Below are 22,864 nucleotides of genomic sequence, written 5' to 3'. Positions count from 1 at the left end.
TGGTAGGCCTCTGGTCATGCAGGGCAGGAGCATAGAAATGTAATGCATTGGTTGATGATTCAACAAGCTCTCAGTCTCACATCAGAATTAGACAACATTTCTAAGTGGTTCCAAACATCACATTTCTAAATGTTTAGGGTTAAGTTTAGGCATTAACTGGGAAATCTTAAGGTTATGTATTAATTCTGAATGGTTAAGGTAAGGCATGAGATTTGGGATAGTCTTAAAACAAAAATCTCAAAAACAACGTTCTATGGCTGGATTCGAACATGCAACGTTTGGCACCAGAGGCATATGTTTACAATGGATGTCAACCATTTTTCCCCCATAGATATCTAATCAATTCATGATGCAGTGTTCTTCACCTGATAGTGTGTGTGTGTGTGTGAGGGAGAGAGAGAGAAAGGGTGGGGACGAGAATGCACTTACATTCCAGGTGCTTTTTCTTGGGCGCCATCACCTCGTGAGTGGTGGCTTTGCAGACGGCGCGAGATACCTCTGATCCCGTCAACTGGTACTGCGCAGCGGCAATACGATCCGTGAGCGTCTGCCCCGACATTTTCTCCTCGTGTAGTCGACCACCTTAAGAATTTATTTAACCAAAGAGAGAAATAAAAGGCGGTCTTGCTACAGGAATACGGGTATCAACGATGCCAGTGCTGTGCGGTCCTCTCCAAGTCTCCCACGTATAGGCCTGTGACCTTCTGGATGGGCGAACAATTTGCAATATTAGCTCAAATAAATAAATCAATATTTCATTTGACATTAAATAATTGGGTCACGTTGATGTGTGCTCTGACCTGGGTAGACTTAAACAAGATTGCCTTCTTCTGTGTCCCACTATACCGTTCAATTCAGCACCTTGGATAAAGTCACTCTTACGTAACACTACGCTAGAAATACAATGTATTTCCTCAGACCACAGCAATAAAGCAATAATAAAGAAGCAATCAGGAGATTGAAAACGTTGCGACCGCGCAGCGTTTCTTATCCTTACAATGAATGGGTTTGGCCAAATGTCCAACCTTCGTCAAGCATACATAGAATATTCCGTTATCCGTTTTGCAGGAGCATCGGATACACCGTCAGTGTTTCCTTCTCCACGACGCACGGAAAAAAGGCAAACCGAAGGAGTAAAATGCACGGGGGCGCTTTCAAAATAACGATTTTGTAGTGACGCACAGTCGGCTCGTTGATTAAAATCTTCGCTCCGGACGTTTTCTTCCGATCAAGAATATCTGATAGAGAAGGACAACGAGCCTCTGTCGACAGCAGATGTGCCTCTAACCCCTGTGCCAAGAGCCAACACTGACCGGCGCACCAATCCAAGGAGGCTGAATAGGCTACTAGGCTATACTGTATGGAGATGTTGGAAATAATTATGTCTTCCACTCACTCGAATGTATGTTTATTTGGACTATATATCCTCTCCCCCCGTGCAATGTTAGGACAGGGTCAGGTGACACTTCATTAACAAACCGACACACGTCCATCCCACGCTCACCGTGGCGCGTTCTTAAAGGGGAATATTCCTAGGCCTACTGTATAGCCTAGCAATCATATCATTAATATGTCAAGGGGTTTACGAGTGAGCACTACTGCAATGGTGCAAAATATTAAAGAGACAGATTTGAACCCACTGCGCACAGGAATTATATTTTCCAAATGACCCGTGCCCTCGTGATGCTACTCGCTCTCCCATTACTACTGTTAGTATCCTTCCCTGCGGTTGTTTACCCTGGTCATAGACACGTTGCCACACACGTATAGGCTTTATTATGCGCTATAATTAGCATGTATTGCCTAGAGCAAAGTTATTATAGTTTTGTGTTTTTATATTCGTTTTTATTTCTATTCGTTTTTGTATTATTATTTGGAAGTAAGTTTATTTTCAGTTCGTTTTCAGACCTGATTTGATAGTTTTTATTTTAGTTTAGTTATATACAAATATTTATATTTTCAAATCAAATCAAATTGCATTTGTCACATCCACCGAATACAACAGGTGTAGAACTTACAGTGAAATGCTTACTTACAAGGCCTGAACCAACAATGCACTAATAAGAAAATACCTAAAACAAGTAGGAGATAAGAATAACAAATAATTAAAGAGCAGCAGTAAAATAACAATAGGGGGGTACCAGGTACAGAGTCAATGTGTCGTGGTAATTGAGGTAATATGTACATGTAGGTAGAGTTATTAAAGTGACATAGATAATAACAGAGAGTAGCAGCAGCGTAGAAGGGGGGAGGGGGGCAATGCAAATAGTCTGGGTAGCCATTTGATTAGATGTTCAGGAGTCTTATGGCCTGGGGGTAGAAGCTGTTTAGAAGCCTCTTGGACCTAGGCTTGGCGCTCCGGTACCGCTTGCCATGTGGTAGCAGAGAGAACAGTCTGTGACTAGGGTGGCTGGAGTCTTTGACCATTTTTAGGGCTTTCCTCTGACACCGCCTGGTATAGAGATCCTGGATGGCAGGAAGCTTGGCCCCAGTGATGTGTTGGGACGTACGCACTACCCTCTGTAGTGCCTTGCGGTCGGAGGCTGAGCAGTTGCCATATCAGGTAGTGATGCAACCCATCAGGATGCTCTCGATGGTGCAGCTGTAAAAGTGCCTCTCCTTGTTCGGGCAACATTCGGCGGTCATCGTCACCGGCTTTCTAGCCGCCACCGATCTACATTTCTTTTTCCATTTGTTTTGTCTTGATTTTACACACCTGGTCCCCATTACATAATAATTATTTTTCCTATTTAACCCTCTGGTTCCCATGATGTTTTGTGCGTGATTGTTTCTTGTTTAGTGTTAGTCTTCTGTGTTATGGTGTGTTTTCCCTGCGTGGAATTTATGGTTGTTTATTTTTCGAGTAAAGTGCGTTATTTTACTCAGTTCTGTGTCCTGCGCCTGACTCCATCCTCACCTCTGCACACTGACGCCTGACATCACGACTGTATTGGTGTGCTTGGACCATGTTATTTTGTTGGTGATGTGAACACCAAGGAACTTGAAGCTCTCAACCTGCTCCACTACAGCCCGTTGATGAGAAAGGGGTCCACAATCATCTCCTATGTCTTGATCAAGTTGAGGGATAGGTTGTTGTCCTTGCACAACACTGCCAGATCTCTGACCTCCTCCCTATGGGCTGTCTCATTGTTGCCGGTGATAAGGCCTACCACTGTCTCATCGCCAAACTTAATGATGGTGTTGGAGTCGTGTATGGCCGTGCAGTCATGAGTGAATAGGGAGTACAGGAGGGGACTGAGCACGCATCCCAGAGGTATTATTATAGTATTTCGTTTTAGTTTCAGTTTAGGTGTTGAGTACAGAAAGCATGCGTGGGAGTCTAGGAGCCATTTGTGTTTTATAGTTTTGTTTAAGTTTTTTTGGGATGTCATTTCTTGCAACTGGGGGGCACTGGGGATGTAATACATACAGTGCATTCGGAAAGTATTCAGACCCCTTTACTTTTTACACATTTTGTTACATTACAGCCTTATTTGAAAATGGATTTAATATTTTTTGCCCTCAATCTACACAAAATACCCCATAATGACAAAGTGAAGACCTGTTTTCAGATTTTTTTCCAAATGTATTAACAATAAATAACAGAAATACCTTATTTACTATTCAGACCCTTTGCCATGAGACTCGAAATTGAGCTCAGGTGCATCTTGTTTCCATTGATCATCCTTGAGATCTTTCTAAAACTTGGTTGGATGGCATTAATGATAAATTCAATTGATTGGACATGATTTGGAATGGCACACACCTGTCTATACATTGCCTTCAGAAAGTATTCAGACCCCTTGACCATAGAAACTTAAACAGGACACGCCCGTGCTCAGGTCTGTTCAACGCTGGTCCGACCAATCGGATTCCACGCTTCAAGATTGCTTCGATCACGTGGACTAGGATATGTTCCGCATAGCATCGGACAATAACATTGATGAATACGCTGATTCGGTGAGCGAGTTTATTAGCAAGTGCATTGGTGATGTTGTACCCACAGCGACTATTAAAACCTTCCCCAACCAGAAACCGTGGATTGATGGCAGCATTCACGCAAAGCTGAAACTGTGAACCACTGTTTTTAATCAGGGCAAGGCGATCTGAAACATGGCCGATGTAACGGCTTTCCTCCTCTTCGTCTGAGGAGGAGTAAGTATCGGACCAAGACGCAGCGTAGTAAGTGTCCATATTGATTCATTCAAAAAACACAACTGAACACTGGAACAAAATAATAAACGTGAAATATACAAAACTGAAACAGTACCGTGTGGCCCAAACACTCACACGGAAACAAACACCCACCAAACCCAGTTGGAAAAAAAAAACTAACAACACCTGCAACACTAGCAACACAACACACACTTGAGAACCATACTAGGCCGAACACAGAAACCAAACATAGAAAAACAAACGTAGACTGCCCACCCCAAATCGTGCCCTGACCATATAAACAAAGACAAAACAAAGGAACTAAGGTCAGAACGTGACAACCGAATACAAACAGTGTAGCTATTCTCTCCGCAAGGCAATTAAACAAGCTAAGCGTCAGTATACAGACAAAGTAAAGTCGCAATTCAACGGCTCAGACGCGAGAGGTATGTGGCAGGGTCTACAGTCAATCACGGACCGCAAAAAGAAAACCAGCCCTGTCGCGGACCTCGATGTCTTGCTCCCAGACAAACTAAACAACTTATTTGCTCGCTTTGAGGACAATACAGTGCCACCGACATGGCCCTCTACCAAAACCAGCGGGCTCTCCTTCATTGCAGCCAACGTGAGTAAAACATTTAATCGTGTTAATTCTCACAAGGCTACCGGCCCAGACAGCCTCCCTAGCCACGTCCTTAGAGCATGCGCAGACCAGCTGGCTGGTGTCTTTCCGGACATATTCAATCAATCCTTATCCCAGTCTCCTGTTCCCACATGCTTCAAGAGGGCCACCATTGTTCCTGTTCCCAAGAAAGCTAAGGTAACTGAGCTAAATGGCTATCGCCCCGTAGCACTCACTTCCGTCATCGTGAAGTGCTTTGAGAGACTAGTCAAGGACCATTTCACCTCCACCCTACCTGACACCCTAGACCCACTCCAATTTGTTTACCCCGCCAATAGGTCGACGTAATTGCAATCACACCGCACACTGCCCTAACCCATCTGGACAAGAGGAATACCTATGTAAGAATGCTGTTCATCGACTACAGCTCAGCATTTAACACCATAGCACACTCCAAACTCGTCATCAAGCTCGAGACCTTGGGTCTCGACCCCGACCTCTGCAACTGGGTCCTGGACTTCCTGACGGGCCGTCCGTAGGTGGTGAGGGTAGGAAACAAAATCTCCACCCCGCTGATCCTCAACACTGGGGCCCCACAAGGGTGAGTTCTCAGCCCTCTCCTGTACTCCCAGTTCACCCATGACTGCGTGGCCATGTATGCCTCCAACTCAATCATCAAGTTTGCAGACGATACTATAGTGGTAGGTTTGATTACCAACAACGACGAGACGGCCTACAGGGAGGAGGTGAGAGCCCTCGGAGTGTGGTGTCAGGGAAATAACCTCACACTCAATGTCAACAAAACAACGGACATGATCGTGGACTTCAGGAAACAGCAGAGGGAGCAACCCCCTATCCACATCGACGAGACAGTGGTGGAGAAGGTGGAAAGTTTTAAGTTCCTCGGCGTACACATCACGGACAAACTGAAATGGTCCACCCACACAGACAGCGTGGTGAAGAAGGCGCAGCAGCGCCTCTTCAACCTCAGGAGGCTGAAGTAATTTGGCTTGTCACCAAAAACACACAAACTTTTACAGGTTCACAATCGAGAGCATCCTGTCGGGCTGTATCACTGCCTGGTACGGCAACTGCTCCGCCTACAACTGTAAGGCTCTCTAGAGGGGGCAAACTACCTGCCCTCCAGGACACCTCACCACCCGATGTCACAGGAAGGCCAAAAAGATCATCAAGGACAACAACCACCGAGCCACTGCCTGTTCACCCCGTTATCATCCAGAAGGCGAGGTCAGTACAGGTGCATCAAAGCTAGGACCGAGAGACTGAAAAACAGCTTCTATCTCAAGGCCATCAGACTGTTAATGTAACAGATCTTGTCCTCCCCTTTGAGGAGGAGTAGCGAGAAGGATCGGAGGACCAATGCGCAGCGTCATAAGTGTCCATAATGTTTAATCAAACAGAACAGAACACTGGAACAAAACAATAAACGTGAATAAACGAAACAGTCCCGTGTGGTAACAAACACTGACTCGGAAGACAAACACCCACAACTCAAAAGTGAAACCAGGCTACCTAAGTATGTCAGGGACAACGATTGACAGCTGCCTCTGATTGAGAACCATACTAAGCCGAACACAGAAATCCCAAATTATAGAAAAACGAACATAGACAACCCACCCAACTCACACCCTGACCATACTAAAACAAAGACATAACAAAGGAATTAAGGTCAGAACATGACAGTTAAACAGCAATCACTAACATTGAGTGGCTGCTGCCAACATACTGACTCAACTCTAGCCACTTTAATAATTAAAAATTTGATGTAATAAATGTATCGCTAGCCACTTTAAACAATGTCACTTTATATAATGTTTACATACCCTTCATTACTCATCTCATATATATATGCTGTACTCTATACCATCTACTGCATCTTGCATATGCCGTTCGGACATCGCTCATCCATATATTTTCATTCCTTTACACTTGTGTGTATAAGGTAGTTGTGAAATTGTTAGATTACTTGTTAGATATTACTGCATGGTCGGAACTAGAAGCACAAGCATTTCGCCACACTCGCATTAACATCTGCTAACAATTTGATTTGATGTAAGCAAGGGGCACCACAAAGCAAGTGGCACCATGAAGACCAAGGAGCTCTCAAAACAGGTCAGGGACAAAGTTGTGAAGAAGTACAGATCAGGGTTGGGTTATAAATAAATATCAGAAACTTTGAACATCCCACGGAGCACCGTTAAATCCATTATTAAAAAATTGAAAGAATTTGGCACCACAACAAACCTGCCAAGAGAAGGCTGCCCACCAAAACTCACAGACCAGGCAAGGAGGGCATTAATCAGAGAGGCAACAAAGAGACCAAAGATAACCCACAGCGGAGATTGGAGTATCTGTCCATAGTACCAATTTAAGCCGTACACTCCACAGACCTGGGCTTTACAGAAGAGTGTCCAGAAAAAAGCCATTGCTTAAAGAAAAAAATAAGCAAACACATTTGGTGTTCGCCAAAAGGCATGTGGGAGACTCCCCAAACATACGGAAGGAGGTACTCTCGTCAGATGAGACTAAATACGAGCTTTTTAGCCATCAAGGAAAACACTATGTCTGGCACAAACCCAACACCTCTGATCACCCAGGGAACACCATCCCCACAGTGAAGCATGGTGGTGGCAGCATCATGCTGTGGGGGTGTTTTTCATTGGCAGGGACTGGGAAACTGGTCAGAATTGAAGGAATGATGGATGGCGCTAAATACAGGGAAATTCTTGAGGGAAACATGTTTCAGTCTTCCAGAGATTTGAGACTGGGACGGAGGTTCACCTTCTAGCAGGACAATGACCCAAAGCATACTGCTAAAGCAACACTCGGGTGGAATGGCCTAGTCAAAGCCCAGACCTCAATCCAATTGAGAATATGTGGTATGACTTAGCTAGGTAAACTAAATGAACTCATCCAGAAACATGATTAAGCTCCTTCCTCTCTATTGACAGACTGATATCGCAACATACGTGCAAGGTAATTTACTTGTTACAAGACAAATAGAATACATGCTATTAATTTCGAAATATTTACTAAACGTTCCGCAACACCGCACAAAACCAATCATCTGAGCACATAGTAGGCTGCGGAACCCATCCACCTTGAAGGAGCTAGAGCAGTTTTGCCTTGAATAATGGGAAAAAATCTCAGTGGCTAGATGTGCCAAGCATATAGAGACATATCTCAAGAGACTTACAGCTGTAATTGCTGCAAAAGGTGTCTCCACAAAGTATTGCCTTTGGGGGGGTGAATAGTTATGCACGCTCAAGTTTTCTGTTTTTTTGTCTTATTTCTTGTTTGTTTCACAATAAAGAAATATTTTGTATCTTCAAAGTGGTAGGCATGCTGTGTAAATCAAATGATACAACCTCCCCCAAAAATCCATTTTTTTTCCAGGGTGTAAGGCAACGAAATAGGAAAAATGCCAGGAGGGGGATTTTCACAAGCCAATGTATAAGGTCCCACAGTTGACAGTGCATGTCAGAGCAAAAACCAAGCCATGAGGTCGAAGGAATTGTTCCTAGTGCTCTGAGAAAGTATAGAGGCCCAGATCTGGGGAAATGTACCAAAAAATGACTGCAGCATTGAAGTTCCCCAAGAACACAGTGGGTTCCATCATTCTTAAAAGGAAGAAGTTTGGAAGGTGCTTCAACAAAGTCCCGAGTAAAGAGTCTGAATACTTACGTAATAGTGATTTTTCAGTTTGTTACTTTTAATACATTTGCAAAAATAAAAACGTTTTTGCTTTGTCATTACGGGGTATTGCTTGTAGATTCATGAGGGGGAAAAAACGATTGAATCTATTTTAGAAAAAGGCTGTAACTTAACAAAATGTTGAAAAAGTCAAGGGGTCTGATACTTTCCGAATGCACAGTAAGGTCATGGGTCAGGTCATAGGTTAGGTTAGGTTTAAATTATATAGTCAATCTCAATGTGACTTGATTTGAAAGGAATAGCTCCAAGACAAAACATATGGTGGAAGAAACTCTCTCTCGCCCATGTTTACACCAATCGAAGGCGTTTCAACTTTAGTTGTACATATAAGAAGAATAGAGTTAGCTACTTAGCCAATTTTTTATTTCCCTCTTAGCTAGTGATAGCCAGGTGATAGCTAGTGATAGTGACGTGCAAGCTAGTGTCACGACTTCTTCCAAAATCAATGCCTCTACTTGTTTGGGCTGTGTTTGGCGGTCGACGTAGACCGGCCTTCTAGCCATCGCTGATCCATTTTTCATTTTCCATTTGTTTTGTCTCGTTTTCCCACACACCTGGTTCTCATTTCTCTCATTATCTGTTGTGTATTTAATCCTCTGTTTCTCCCAAGTCTTTGTGTGGTATTGTTTATCTGTTTTCATGTATGTGCACGTTAGGCTGGTTGTGCTGGATTATGTTCAACCTGTATTTGCATTTTGTGTTCGTTTGTGCTGTGTGCTTTTGGTTCGCCAAATAAAAGGCTCCGTTTTGCTACCAAATATCTTCTCTCCTGCGCCTGACTTCCTATAGCCCTTCACGCATAACCTTCACAGCTAGGCGTATTTGAAACATTTCTGTCTCCTGGTTGCATTTACCCACCAGATTGAATAAACACACATTCATCCTAGTTTTGTTTTTTATTTTTGTAAATTTTTGGAGTCAAAGATAACTGTTTCAGTGTAGTTTTAGTTTTTCGAATGGGTTTGTTAATTATTTTATTTCAGTTTACTATAGTGTTCTTTCATGATTCATTTTAGTTTACAACACCCGTTGCTGACAGATGTATAACACTGTAAGTGCTGTTATTGTGAAGTGGAAACCTCTACGAGCAACAACGGCTCAGCCACGAAGTGGTAGGCCACCAACAGGATGGTGTAACCTTAATTGGAGAGGACGGGTTTGTGGTAATGGTTGGAGCGGAATCATTGAATGGTATCAAAATCATCAAACACATGGTTTCTGTGTTTGATGTCATTCAATTTACTCCGTTCCATCGAGTGCTGAAGTGCGAAGCATGTAAAAATCGTCTGTCCTCGGGTGCAACACTCACTACCAAGTTCCAAACTGCCTCTGGAAGCAAAGTCATCACAATAACTGTTCATCAGGAGCTTCATGAAATGGGTTTCCATGGCCGAGCATCTGCACACAACCTTAAGATTACCAAGAACAATGCCAAGTGTTGGCTGGAGTGATGTAAAGCTCGCCGCCATTGGACTCTGGAGCAGTGGAAACACAGTCTCTGGAGTGATGAATCACGCTTCAACATCTGGCAGTCCGATGGAGGAGTCTGTGTTTGGCGGATGCCAGGAGAACTCTACCTGTCCCAATGCATAGTGCCAACTGTAAAGTTTGATGGAGGAGGAATAATGGTCTGGGGCTGTTTTTCATGGTTCAGGCTCCTCACTTCCAGTGAAGGGAATATTAACTCTCCAGCATACAATGACGTTATAGATGATTCTGTGCTTCCAACTTTGTGGCAACAGTTGGGGCAGGCCCTTTTCTGTTTCAGCATGATAATGCCCTTGTGTACAAAGCGAAGTCCATACAGAAATGGTTAGTCAAGATCAGTGTGGAAGAACTTGACTGGCCTGCACAGAGCCCTGCACAGAGCCCTGCACTCAACCCCCTCAATCACCTTTAGGATGAATTGGAACGCCGACTGCGAGCCAGGGCTAAACGCCCAACATCAGTGCCCGATCTCACTAATGCTCTTGTGGCTGAATGGAAGCAAGTCCACGCAGCAATGTTCCAACATCTAGTGGAAAGCCTTCCCAGAAGAGTGGAGTTAATGCCCATGATTTTGGAATGAGATGTTCGATGAGCAGGTGTCCACATACCTTTGGCCATGTAGTGTACAATAGGCAAGAACTGCATTTTATATAGGCGCATTTATTCCGGGCACAGTCTTATAATTAAATCGATATGTATATTGAATTGTCTTGAGTCGGTAAAAACATTGGGTAAAGCTTTTAGCCCACTAATTGTCCTTGGGGAAATCGTCCTCTAAAGCTGTGCCCACTGAATAAATGCATCAAAACATGTCTAATCTGCCCAGCCTACTATGTGTTCAGATGATTGGTTTTGTGCGGTGTAGCAAAGCATGACAGTTCAAGGGCGTGGTCAAGGGACGTACAAGGAACTGCAGCCACGTCGCAAGTAGAATCGAGAGGCTTTCAATTCACTCCTTCAACAACTGCAAGTAAGTGAAACTATTTATACGTTTAGTAAATATTTCGAAATTAATAGCCGGTATTCTATTTGTATTGTAACAAGTAAATTACCTTGCACGCATGTTGCAATATCAGTCTGTCAATAGAGAGGAAGGAGCTTAATCATGTTTCTGCATGAGTTGATTTAGTTTACCTAGCTATCAATGGTCAGCAGCAGCACAGATACACCTTTGAAATAAACTTTGCCCCGTAGAGTATGACCTGGTAGTGCCATGGCTACATCATAGTGGATTTAGGACGAATGAGTGAACATGGTTTCTCAGTGCCCTCATTAAATTGACAGATCAAATATTGAAATCGTGTTGATAAAGGGTTGTGGCTATCATTATTATTGTAAACTGTTCAAAATTAATATATTATCACATTTGTATTATTTGGGGTATTTTAAACATGTTCAGCCCCCTGATTAATACAGGCTACATTTTATGAAGGAGATGAGCTGAAGAGAGGAACCCAATTCAAATTATTGAGACATCCCCTTTGTTTTTCTGTTTTGGTGTTTCAGGAATGGCCCAGTTTGAGGAAGTATCCCAGAAGTCTGCTGTCCATCCTAAACCTGTAGGGTTGGTCCTATAGTATGGTACTGCTGGGTTCCGCACCAACTCTAAGCAGTTAGACCATGTCATGTTCCGAATGGGTTTACTGGCCACACTCCGCTCCAAGAAGACTAAGGCCACCATTGGAGTCATGGTCACTGCGTCACACAACCCTGAGGTGTGCCAAACCTAACACTTGCTTCCTTTTAATACCCTTCGCTGTACCTATATGGCTTCAGGGTCATTCCATGTCATTTCAAGCAAACCATGACATCTCAGATTGTTCTGAAATAATTTCTGTAGTTAGAAACAGATAATAGCATTCCTGCAACATTATTTTGTTGAAATATAATTTGATCTATGATAAATTAAGCTAATTGATTGCACCCAAATTGGCCATTTTAATTTATAGGATTCATGTAATATTCAATAAATGTAGTACCTAACATCTGATTTGGACCAATTAGAAAAAAACAATGATTAAGACATGAAGAATCCAAAGAAATGGTCAAAAGCCACACATGGACCCCCCTTCCCCCAACCCTCCCCAACAACCAATAATCTGTGTCTGTTTTCTTTCTGACAAGTACTATGGAGCTGCAGCTCGGAGTATTGTTTTTTCATACTATGTAATATATTCTCAGTGAATTTGGGGAAGTTTTTTTCCAACCCTGTTCAGAGAAGTTAGTCATTGAAGCTGTTAGGTTTGTGTCCCATCCTACATCCTTATAATACCAGGTTCTGACCACTAGATGGTGGTCTTCCTGCTATTAGGTGATTTAAAAATATATATAATAATCCCCCCAATGTTGGAGAGTTCACACAAATTACATATTGGTTTCCTTACCCTGTCAGCAGTTTATGGACAAGTTATGACAGCAACCCATGCTTGGTCCAAATCGGATGTTAGGTATTATATTTATATAATATTATATGAATCTTATAAATTAAGATGGCCAATTTGGGTGCTTAATTGCTCAAATCAAATTATATTTCTAACAACAGAAACCATTTCAGAACAATCTGAGATGGTGGGTGTCAATCCTCTTACTTGTGCTTTTTAAGGTGGAACGATCGGTCTTTGACCGATAGTCCCTGGTTCTATTCTGGTCTGCTCTGAGGGCCACAAATAAAGCTGCTGATATTATTAGAAAAAGGTTGTCTGGAATTGATTTGCTTTCATGGAAACTATTGCTTTTCTGACTTACACAATATCCCAATCTCTATCTTTATCTCTCCCCTCCTCCCTCTCTCCATCTACCTCACCCCTAATATCCACACTATACTACAATCACCCCTTCCTGTTCCTTTCTTACCCCTTCCTTCCTTCTCTCCTCCTCTCCCTTCCCATCCACTATATCCCTCCACCCTCCCTCTCCAGGAGGATAACGGGGTTAAGCTGGTGGACACCATGGGGGAGATGGTGACCCCTGCGTGGGAGGGCTATGCCACCCAGCTGGCCAAAACAGAGGAGGAGGGGCTCCTCACCGCCCTGAAGGACGTAATCGAGAGAGAGGCCATCAGCATGGCCCAGGAGGCCAGCGTGTTTGTGAGTAAAGACACAAGGTACTGGGGTATTAACATTCTCTAGTCTAGAAACTACCGTAATTTCCGGACTATAAACCGCTACTTTATTCCCACATTTTGAACCTCGCGGTTTATACAATGACGCGGCTAATTTATGGATTTTTCCCGCTTTCACAAGATTAATGCCGCCAAAAAACTGAGCACCGTCACATAATGTGACGTAAATCGAGCGTGCTCAAACTTCCCATCATTCTGATTACGGTAGTAATTTTGTCACCCTCATCATGGCAAAGACACGGAGAAATGCATATGATGCAGCTTTCAAGTTGAAGGCGATCGATCTGGCTGTTGGAAAAGGAAATAGAGCTGCTGCATGGGAGCTTGGCCTTAATGAGTCGATGATAAGACGTTGGAAACAGCAGCGTGAGGAACTGACAAAAGCTTTCAGAGGGAAGAAAAGCAGATGGCCCAAAGTATTTGCAGCCACTCGACATCAGTGTAAATCGTGCATTTAAGGTGGCGCTCCTTGTTCAGTGGGAGGCTTGGATGACAAGTGGGGAGAAATCCTTCACTAAAACGGGCCGCAGGCGAAGAGCATCTTATGGTCAAGTCTGCCAGTGGGTCCTGACAGCGTGGAGCATTGTCAAAAAATCCACTATCATCAACGGGTTTCGAAAGGCTGGACTGCTGCGTGTTGAAGGGGCAGCATGAGCTCAGCGGGGTATTTGCCTCCGGATGAAAGTGACGAGAGCGACAATGAAAACGATCCAACACGGATGAAGCAATTCTGAGGCTATTCAACTCTGACACCGAAGGAGATGACTTCAGTGGTTTCAGTGCACAGGAGGAGGAAGATAGTGACCAATGACTTTCTTGGTAGGCTACTGTTTTAATTTTTGTTACAAGCCGTGTTTCGTTAAAGCCTATTTATTTTTGTTACAAGCCGTGTTTCGTTAAAGCCTATTTATTTTTGTTACAAGCCGTGTTTCGTTAAAGCCTATTTATTTTTGTTACAAGCCGTGTTTCGTTAAAGCCTATTTATTTTTGTTACAACGCCGTGTTTCGTTAAAGCCTATTTATTTTTGTTACAAGCCGTGTTTCGTTTAAAAGCTGTGTAAAGTTAATTTGTTTCAATGTACCGGTAGGCACCTGCGGCTTATAGACATGTGCGGCTTATTTATGTACAAAATACATATTTTTTTTATAATTCAGTGGGTGCGGTTTATATTCAGGTGCGCTTAATAGTCCAGCAATTACGGTAAACTATAATCTTGAATGTCAAGGGTTAGCAATATAACAGGGGGCAAGTTCATTTTGCATCACCCGGTGTCCTGGGTGGGTAAAAATGTCACTTTAGGACCAATGGAATGATCGAAAATACTCACCCCATCCGGGGCACCAGGTGATGCAATAAGAACTCAACCAAAGTTACCTCAGATATTTAATGTGATTGGTTGTGTTTCATCAGGCCCAGTAGTGAGAGCCTATCACAGGCAGTACTGGACGGAGTCCACGCCCTGGAAAGCCACAGTAAAGTTGCATTAACTCTTGGGTTTAACTACACCTTGATATTTGATTGTTGGTTTGAATTACAAAAATTGGTCAGCAGTTATAAGCAAGTTTATTCATTTGCAAGAACTTATACTTGCTTGTTATAATTGCTTGCTTGTTATTATAAGGTTAAACCAAGTAGCAGTTCACTGCTAGTAGCAGTTCAGATGTCTTTGTCTTGTCGTGTCCCATGTATATATATTTTTTCCTTTGTATATATTTTTTATATTTTTAACCTCAGTTTCAACATACTCTCCTGCAACCTGCCTCACCCAATGTGGTATGGATCTCCTATTTTCTATACTTAAGAACCGGAACCCCCTACAGAAGCTAGCCAGCTAACTAGCTAGTAGCCAGTTAGCCACTGCTAGCGGCCATCAGCTAACCTTAGCCCTCAACTCCTGTCAGTCTGCACAGCGCAATTCAACCCAGAGCATACCGGACTGCTTTTTCTCCACATCTCCGGATTCCTACCGCAAGCTCTGAACCTTTTCACCTGGATCATTGCAGCTAGCTAGCTGCTATCCGAGTGGCTACACCCTGGCTAACGTCTCTGTCCTGAAGCAAGCACCAGTGAGCCTGGAACTAGCCTTGTGCTAGGCCTATCCCCCAGCTAGCTGAATAGGTCCATTAGCCACTCCTTGGGCGACAATACCTTTTTTGCCAATTGGCCTGGACCCATTTTACTGCTGACACGAGCCCCGCCGTTCCATCACGACTGGTCTAGCGACGTAATCCACCCGAGGGGTTTCAACAGGCTTGTCCGTCGTGACGTCCCCTGAAGGCCCATCCGCTAGCCTGCTAGCCTCGGCCCGCTAGCTGTCTAGAGGTTCATCAGCCAATTTCTTGAGATACAATACCTATTTTGCCAATTGGCCTGGACCCTTTTACTGCCAACACGGAGCCCTGCCGATCAAACACGACTGGACTACCAACGTAAACTCTGAGGGGGCTACAACAGACTCTTCCGTCACAACGTCCCCCTAAGGCCCTTCTGCTAGCCCCGGCCCACTAGCTGTCTGAATCGGCGTGTCTCCAGCTCGCCTAGCTACCCACTGGTCCCTATGATCACTCAGCTACGCATGCCTCTCCCTAATATCAATCTGCCTTGTCCATATTGCTGTTTTGGTTAGTGATTGTCTTATTTCACTGTAGAGCCTCCAGACCTGCTCAATATTCCTTAGCTAGCCCTTTTGTTTCACCTCCCACACATGCGGTGACCTCAACTGGTCTAAATGATGTCTCTAGAGACAAAACCTCTCTCGTCGTCACTCAATGCCTAGGTTTACCTCCACTGTATTCACATCCTACCATACCCTTGTCTGTGCATTATGCCTTGAATCTATTCTTCCGCGCCCAGAAACCTGCTCCTTTTACTGTTCCGAATGCACTAGACGATCAGTTCTTATAGCCTTTAGTCGTACCCTTATCCTACTCCTTTGTTCCTCTGGTGATGTAAAGGTTAATCCAGGCCCTTCAGCGCCTAGCTCCACTCCCAGTCCCCAGGCGCTCTCATTTGTTGACTTCTGGTTTCATGCATGTTTGTGTTTTTAATGTACAATATTTTTGTTGTACTCTATGCGTGTTTATAGTTTTGTTTAATGTTGTGTTAGTGTATGTAAGTTGTTTTGTCAGTAACGTTGTTGCCTCTGCTGCTATTGGACCAGGTCTCTCTTGGAAAAGAGATGTTATCTCAGAGAAAAAACCTGTATAAATAAAGGTAACCTTTAAAAAATATATATATTTTAACATTAGAATCCTCCGCCCTAAGTTTGTTTTATTCACTGCTTTAGCACACTCTGCCAACCCGGATGTCCTAGCCGTGTCTGAATCCTAGCTTAGGAAGGCCACCAAAAATCCTGAAATTTCCATCCCTAACTATAACATTTTCCAACAAGATAGAACTGCCAAAGGGGGCAGAGTTAGCCTGTAGAGTTCTGTCAAACTATCCAGGTCTGTGCCCAAACAATTTGAGTTTCTACTTCTAAAAATCCCCCTTTCCAGAAACAAATCTCTCACCATTGCTGCTTGTTATAGACCACCTTCTGCCCCCAGCTGTGCCCTGGATACCATATGTGAATTGATTGCCCCCCATCTATCTTCAGAGCTCGTACTGTTAGGTGACCTAAACTGGGACATGCTTAACACCCCGGCCGTCCTACAATCTAAGCTAGATGCCCTCAATCTCACACAAATTATCAATGAACCTACCAGGTACAACCCCAAGGATATTGACCTCATTCTGTCAGTAGAGGATGCCTGGTAGTTTTTTAAAAGTGCTTTCCTCACCATCTTAAATAAGCATGCCCCATTCAAAAAATGTAGAACCTGGAACAGATATAGCCCTTGGTACACTCCAGACCTGACTGCCCTTGACCAGCACAAAAACAACCTGTGGTGTACTGCATTAGCATCAAATAGCCCCCGCGATATGCAACTTTTCAGGGAAGTTATACACCGGCAGTTAGGAAAGCAAAGGCTAGCTTTTTCCAAACAGAGATTTACATCCTGTAGCACAAACTCCAAAATGTTCTGGGACACTGTAAAGTCCATGGAGAATAAGAGCACCTCCTCCCAGCTGCCCACTGCACTGAGGCTAGGAAACACTGTCACCACCAATAAATCCACGATAATTGAGAATTTCAATAAGCATTTTTCTACAGCTGGCCATGCTTTCCACCTGGCTACCCCTACCCCAGTCAACAGCCCTGCACCTCCCCACAGCAACTTGCCCAAGCCTCCCCATTTCCCCTTCACCCAAATCCTGATAGCTGATGTTCTGAAAGAGTTGCAAAATCTGGACCCCTACAAATCAGCTGGGATAGACAATCTGGACCCTCTCTTTCTAAAATTATCCACCGCAATTGTTGCAACCCATATTACTAGCTTGTTCAACCTCTCTTTTGTATCGCCTGAGATCCTAAAAGATTGGAAAGCTGCCGCGGTCATCCCCCTCTTCAAAGGGGGAGACACTGGACCCAAACTCTTACAGATCTATATCTATCCTACCCTGCCTTTCTAAGGTCTTCGAAAGCCAAGAGAGATCACTGATCACTGCCATTTCAACAGATCACTGCCATTTCGAATCCCACCATACCTTCTCCACTATGGAATCTGGTTTCCGAGCTGGTCATGGGAGCACCTCAGCCACGCTCAAGGTCCTAAATGATATCATAACCACCATCTATAAAAGACAATACTGTGCAGCCATATTCATCGACCTGGCCAAGGCTTTCGACCCTGTCAATCACCACATTCTTATCGGCAGACTCAATGTGATTGGTTGTGTTACATCAGGCCCAGTAGTGAGAGCCTATCACAGGCAGTACTTGGTTTCTCAAATGACTGCCTCGCCTGGTTCACCAACTACTTCTCAGACAGAGTTCAGAATGTCAAATTGGAGAGCCTGTTGTCCGGCCTCTGGCAGTCTCTATGGGGGTGTCACAGGGTTCAATTCTTGGGCCAACTCTTTTCTCAGTATACATCAATGACATCACTCTTGCTGCTGGTGATTCTCTGATCCACCTCTACGCTGATGACACCATTCTGTATACTTCTGGCCCTTCTTTGGGCACTGTGTTAACTAACCTCCAGACGAGCTTCAATGCCACACAATTCTCCTTCCGTGGCCTCCAACTGCTCTTAAATGCAAGTAAAACTAAATGCATGCTCTTCAACCGATCGCTGCCCGCACCTGCCTCCCGTCCAGCATCACCACTCTGGACGGTTCTGACTTAGAATATGTGGACAATTACAAATACCTAGGTGTCTGGTTAAACTGTAAACTCTTCTTCCAGACTCACATTAAGCATCTCCATTCCAAAGTTAAATCTAGAATTGGCTTCCTATTTTGCAGCATAGCATTCTTCACTCATGCTGCCATACATACCCTCATAAAACTGACTATCCTACCGATCCTTGACTTCGGCGATGTCATTTACAAAATTGCCTCCAACACTCAGCATATTGGATGCAGTCTATCACAGTGCCATCCGTTTTGTCACCAAAGCCCCATATACTACCCACCACTGCGACCGGTATGCTCTCGTTGGCTGGCCCTCGCTTCATATTCGTCGCCAAACCCACTGGCTCCAGGTCATCTATAAGTCTTTGCTAGGTAAAGCCCCGCCTTATCTCAGCTCACTGGTCATCATAGCAGCACCCACCCATAGCAAGCGCTCCAGCAGGTGTATTTCACTGGTCACCCACAAAGCCGCCTTCCCTTCCAGTTCTCTGCTGCCAATGACTGGAATGAATTGCAAAAATCACTGAAGCTGGAGACTCATATCTCCCTCACTAACTTTAAGCATCAGCTGTCAGAGCAGCTCACAGATCATTGCACTTGTACATAGCCCATCTGTAAATAGCCCATCCAACTTCCTCATTCCCATATTGTTATTATTTTTTTGCTCCTTTGCACCCCAGTATCTCTACTTGCACATCTATCACGGCAGTGATAAATTGTAATTACTTCGCCACTACGGCCTGTTTATTTCTTTACCTCCCTAATCTTACCTCATTTGCACATACTGTATATAGGTTTTTTCTATTGTGTTATTGACTGTACGTTTGTTTATTCCATGTGTAACTCTGTGTTTCTGTCGCACTGTTTTCCTTAACTTGGCCAGGTCGCAGTTATAAATGAGAATTTGTTCTCAACTGGCCTACCTGGTTAAATAAAGGTAAAATAATAAATAATTGTTCATTCAAATGAATGTTACCCATTCAACCCCTCTCTCCAGGTGCCTAACCGTACAGATGATCAGAAGGCCCTGCTGGTGGATGGGGCAAATGGTATTGGTGCTCTGAAGGTGTGTGAGATGGAGACCTACCTAAAGAAAGAGCTGCAGCTGTCCCTCTTCAACAACGGCTCCAGCGGAAAACTCAACCACCTGTGTGGAGCCGACTACGTCAAAGTACAACAAAGCTCCCATAGGTGCGAAAAGAGACGAGTTGACCTCAACTTGTCTCTTTTCTATCTATGTCTGCATCTCAATAGACCCCAAATAGCATCCTCTCCCAGTTTCCTTTTTTTTTCTTTTTTTTAATCTGCACTACATCTGTATTGAGGTGTGTGTGTGTGTGTGTGTGTGTGTGTGTGTGTGTGTGTGTGTGTGTGTGTGTGTGTGTGTGTGTGTGTGTGTGTGTATATATATGTATGTATGTATGTATATATATATATATATATATATATATATATATATATATATATATATATATATATATACATTTCATTTTTAAAAAGCAAGCTGTGTGTAGGGAAAGTGAAACAAACTAGGAAAGGAAGCTATTTATGATTGAGACGCATCCTTGGCAGAGGCAGGTCTCAACTCTGGGTGTGTCCAAATCTATGGTGAGATCGTAACAGAACTTCCACCCATGGGTGTCTCTCTCAGGCTACAGGTGACTGAAACTTTTTTATCTCATAATGAAATACAGGACACTCTGATTTGTTATATTATTATGCTGTTCCCATGTTTGTCCACCAGAGAGGAAGACATCTCAATGAATCACATTACGTATACTGCTGGCTTCAGCCAAACTCCTTTAGAGAAGGGTCAGAGCCATCCACTCTCTGTCTGTCTGTATTGCTCTCTCCCTCGTTTTCCCATCCCAATCTTTCTGCTCTTTTGTCTCACATCTCTCTCTAGGTGTGGAGATGAGTGCAGGGGAGCGTTGCTGTTCGTATGATGGTGATGCTGATCGTATTGTTTATTACTACTGCGACTCAGCAGGGAGATTTCACCTGCTAGACAGGAGACAAGATTGCCACCCTCATCAGCACATACCTCAAAGAACTGCTTACACAGGTATACACCCACGCACTCGCTATACTCACCTGTGATGCTTAAACATGCCCCTACATAACACACCAACTCCTCCTCATTCAGAAGTGTGCACACTGACATGTTCCCCTGTGTGTGTTTTGATTTGCGCAGGCTGGTCTTGACCTACAAATAGCCGTAGTACAGGTGGCATACGCTAACGGCAGCTCTACACACTACCTGGAAGACACCATGAAGGTGAGGTCACACAAACACACACACACACACACCTTAGTCGCTCCAACACACATGCGATCAGTGCTGACCTCTCCTCCCTCCAGGTAATAGTGCGGTGTACCAAGACCGGAGTGAAACACCTTCACCATGCAGCCCAGGAGTTTGACATTGGTGTTTACTTCGAGGCCAACGGCCACGGGACTGTGTGTAGGAAACCGACTTGCACATGCTTATACACTGATCTGTGATGGGTAGATTCAGTAAAGAAGCAGAAGTGAAGATCCAGCAGCTAGCCCGGGACTCCAACACCAACGATGAGAGGGAAAACGCTGCACTGCTACTGCAGAACACGGTCAACCTCATCAACCAGGTATGACCACACACGGCCATGGCAACACAATCAACCGTTTTTAGCAATAGTGACTACACACGTTCGTTGCAATTTAAGGGTCCAATCCTGTATGCATAACTGACATTTTCTCTCGCTCTCACTGTAGACCGTAGGAGATGCTATCTCTGACATGCTACTGATTGAGGCAGTGTTAACCATCAGAGGGAAGACCGTACTACAATAGGATGCCATCTACACAGATCTGCCCAACAGACAGCTCAAGTCAAGGTGTGTGTTTGCGTGGGTGGTTGCATCGTATGTTACTTTAAATGCCTGTATAATAAGGAAATCTTGTATATATGTTTAACACTGTTTATTCCAGTGCCTCAGTTGCAGTGTTGTTGTGTGGCCTGTAGGTGGCAGACCGGCGTGTGATTGACACTACAGATGCAGAGAGGAGAACAGTGAGTCCAGCAGGTCTGCAGGAGGCCATAGACAGCCTGGTGAATAAGCACAGACAGGCACGCTCCTTTGTCCGCCCCTCAGGTACTGAGGATGTTGTCCGAGTGTACGCCGAGGCAGACACACAGGTGGGACTTAGACGCTGACACTCAAACCTACTTGAATAAAAAAAAACACTGAGCGATAGGGATTCACTCAATTCACATTTCTTTGTTCACTTACTATGCCTTTACCTTTCTTTACTCTTTCTTTTTCTGTTCTCTCACTGTCTGAGGGTGATGTGTGTTTCAGGAGAGTGCTGATGCCCTGGCACATGAAGTTAGCCTGGCAGTGTACCTGTCGCAGGAGGAGTGGGAGAGGAGGCCAAACCTTTATAAACAGGCATTATGCAATGTCTGTCGAACACATTTTTTAATCGTGCATCTAATGACAACTTCCTCAACCCATGATTCTACGTCAGATTTGTAGTCTTCATCAGGTGCCAAATCATTTTATAATGTGCACTGCATTTAATACTGTGTTATCACTTTTCAATGAGTCTGAACAATTTGATTTGTCAATGTGAATGAAAGGGAATCACTGTATTGGACAATGAAGGGGAAATATGCTAAATAAGGTTAGACTTGTAATCCTCTTCTTTTTTTACCCAACCTTAATCCTCTGTCAAAGTAGTGGTAATTATGTACATGTTTACATTAGCAGTTATTGTAGATCAATTTTGTATTACTGTTTTATAGTGGAGTAATTGCACTGCTTTGAACGGACCTCAACTACAAAGACTGTGCTGCTTACGACTGTCGGCGTTACTCTGGACCCTGATCTCTCTTTTGAAGAACATATCAAGACTGTTTCAAGGACAGCTTTTTCCATCTACGTAACATTGCAAAAATCAGAAACTTTCTGTCCAAAAATGATGCAGAAAAATTTATCCCTGCTTTTGTCACTTCTAGGTTAGACTACTGCAATGCTCTACTTTTCGGCAACCCGGATAAAGCACTAAATAAACTTCAGTTAGTGCTAAATACGGCTGCTAGAATCCTGACTAGGAACAAAACATTTGATCATATTACTCCAGTGCTAGCCTCCCTACACTGGCTTCCTGTCAAGGCAAGGGCTGTTTTCAAGGTTTTACTGCTAACCTACAAAGCATTACATGGGCTTGCTCCTACCTATCTCTCTGATTTGGTCCTGCCGTACATACCTACACGTACGCTACGGTCACAAGACACAGGCCTCCTAATTGTCCCTAGAATTTCTAAACAAACAGCTGGAGGCAGGGCTTTCTCCTATAGATCTCCATTTTTATGGAATGGTCTGCCTACCCATGTGAGAGACGCAAACTCGGTCTCAACCTCAAGTCTTTACTGAAGACTCATCTCTTCAGTGGGTCATATGATTGAGTGTAGTCTGGCCCAGGAGTGTGAAGGTGAACGGAAAGGCTCTGGATCAACGAA

General features: G+C 43.9%; 1 protein-coding gene and 2 long non-coding RNA genes across 14 annotated transcripts in view; 2 read left to right on the top strand and 1 right to left on the bottom strand.

Annotated features, from left to right (window-relative positions):
• Window positions 1-1,526, bottom strand: part of LOC112250400 (clathrin coat assembly protein AP180) — a 42,272-nt gene extending 40,746 nt beyond the window's left edge. For 4 of the 12 annotated variants that reach the window (XM_024420503.1, XM_024420510.2, XM_042321754.1 and 1 more), the window contains exons 1-2: window positions 801-1,525; window positions 430-704 (exon numbers count right to left, since the gene is read on the bottom strand). In XM_024420503.1, the coding sequence (XP_024276271.1) occupies window positions 430-559 (130 nt within the window). In that variant the 5' untranslated portion in view covers window positions 560-704; window positions 801-1,525. Of the gene's footprint in view, window positions 1-429 lie in introns of all 12 variants that reach the window. The other 8 variants (XM_024420505.2, XM_042321756.1, XM_042321757.1 and 5 more) reach the window with 4 other exon arrangements.
• A 13,005-nt stretch (window positions 1,527-14,531) lies between these two features.
• LOC121838713 lies at window positions 14,532-20,634 on the top strand. Its single transcript, XR_006083517.1, has 4 exons — window positions 14,532-14,594; window positions 19,358-19,551; window positions 20,267-20,425; window positions 20,555-20,634. It is a non-coding gene; the product is annotated as an uncharacterized LOC121838713 (long non-coding RNA).
• A 257-nt stretch (window positions 20,635-20,891) lies between these two features.
• On the top strand, window positions 20,892-22,319 carry LOC112251503. Its single transcript, XR_006083516.1, has 4 exons — window positions 20,892-20,987; window positions 21,115-21,236; window positions 21,365-21,538; window positions 21,702-22,319. It is a non-coding gene; the product is annotated as an uncharacterized LOC112251503 (long non-coding RNA).
• The last annotated feature ends 545 nt before the right edge of the window (window positions 22,320-22,864 follow it).

This window comes from Oncorhynchus tshawytscha, linkage group LG05, assembly GCF_018296145.1.
Source record: "Oncorhynchus tshawytscha isolate Ot180627B linkage group LG05, Otsh_v2.0, whole genome shotgun sequence".
Lineage (NCBI taxonomy): Eukaryota > Metazoa > Chordata > Actinopteri > Salmoniformes > Salmonidae > Oncorhynchus > Oncorhynchus tshawytscha.
The sequence above is the reverse complement of the archived record's forward strand: the minus strand, read 5'-3'. Positions and strand labels throughout refer to the sequence as shown.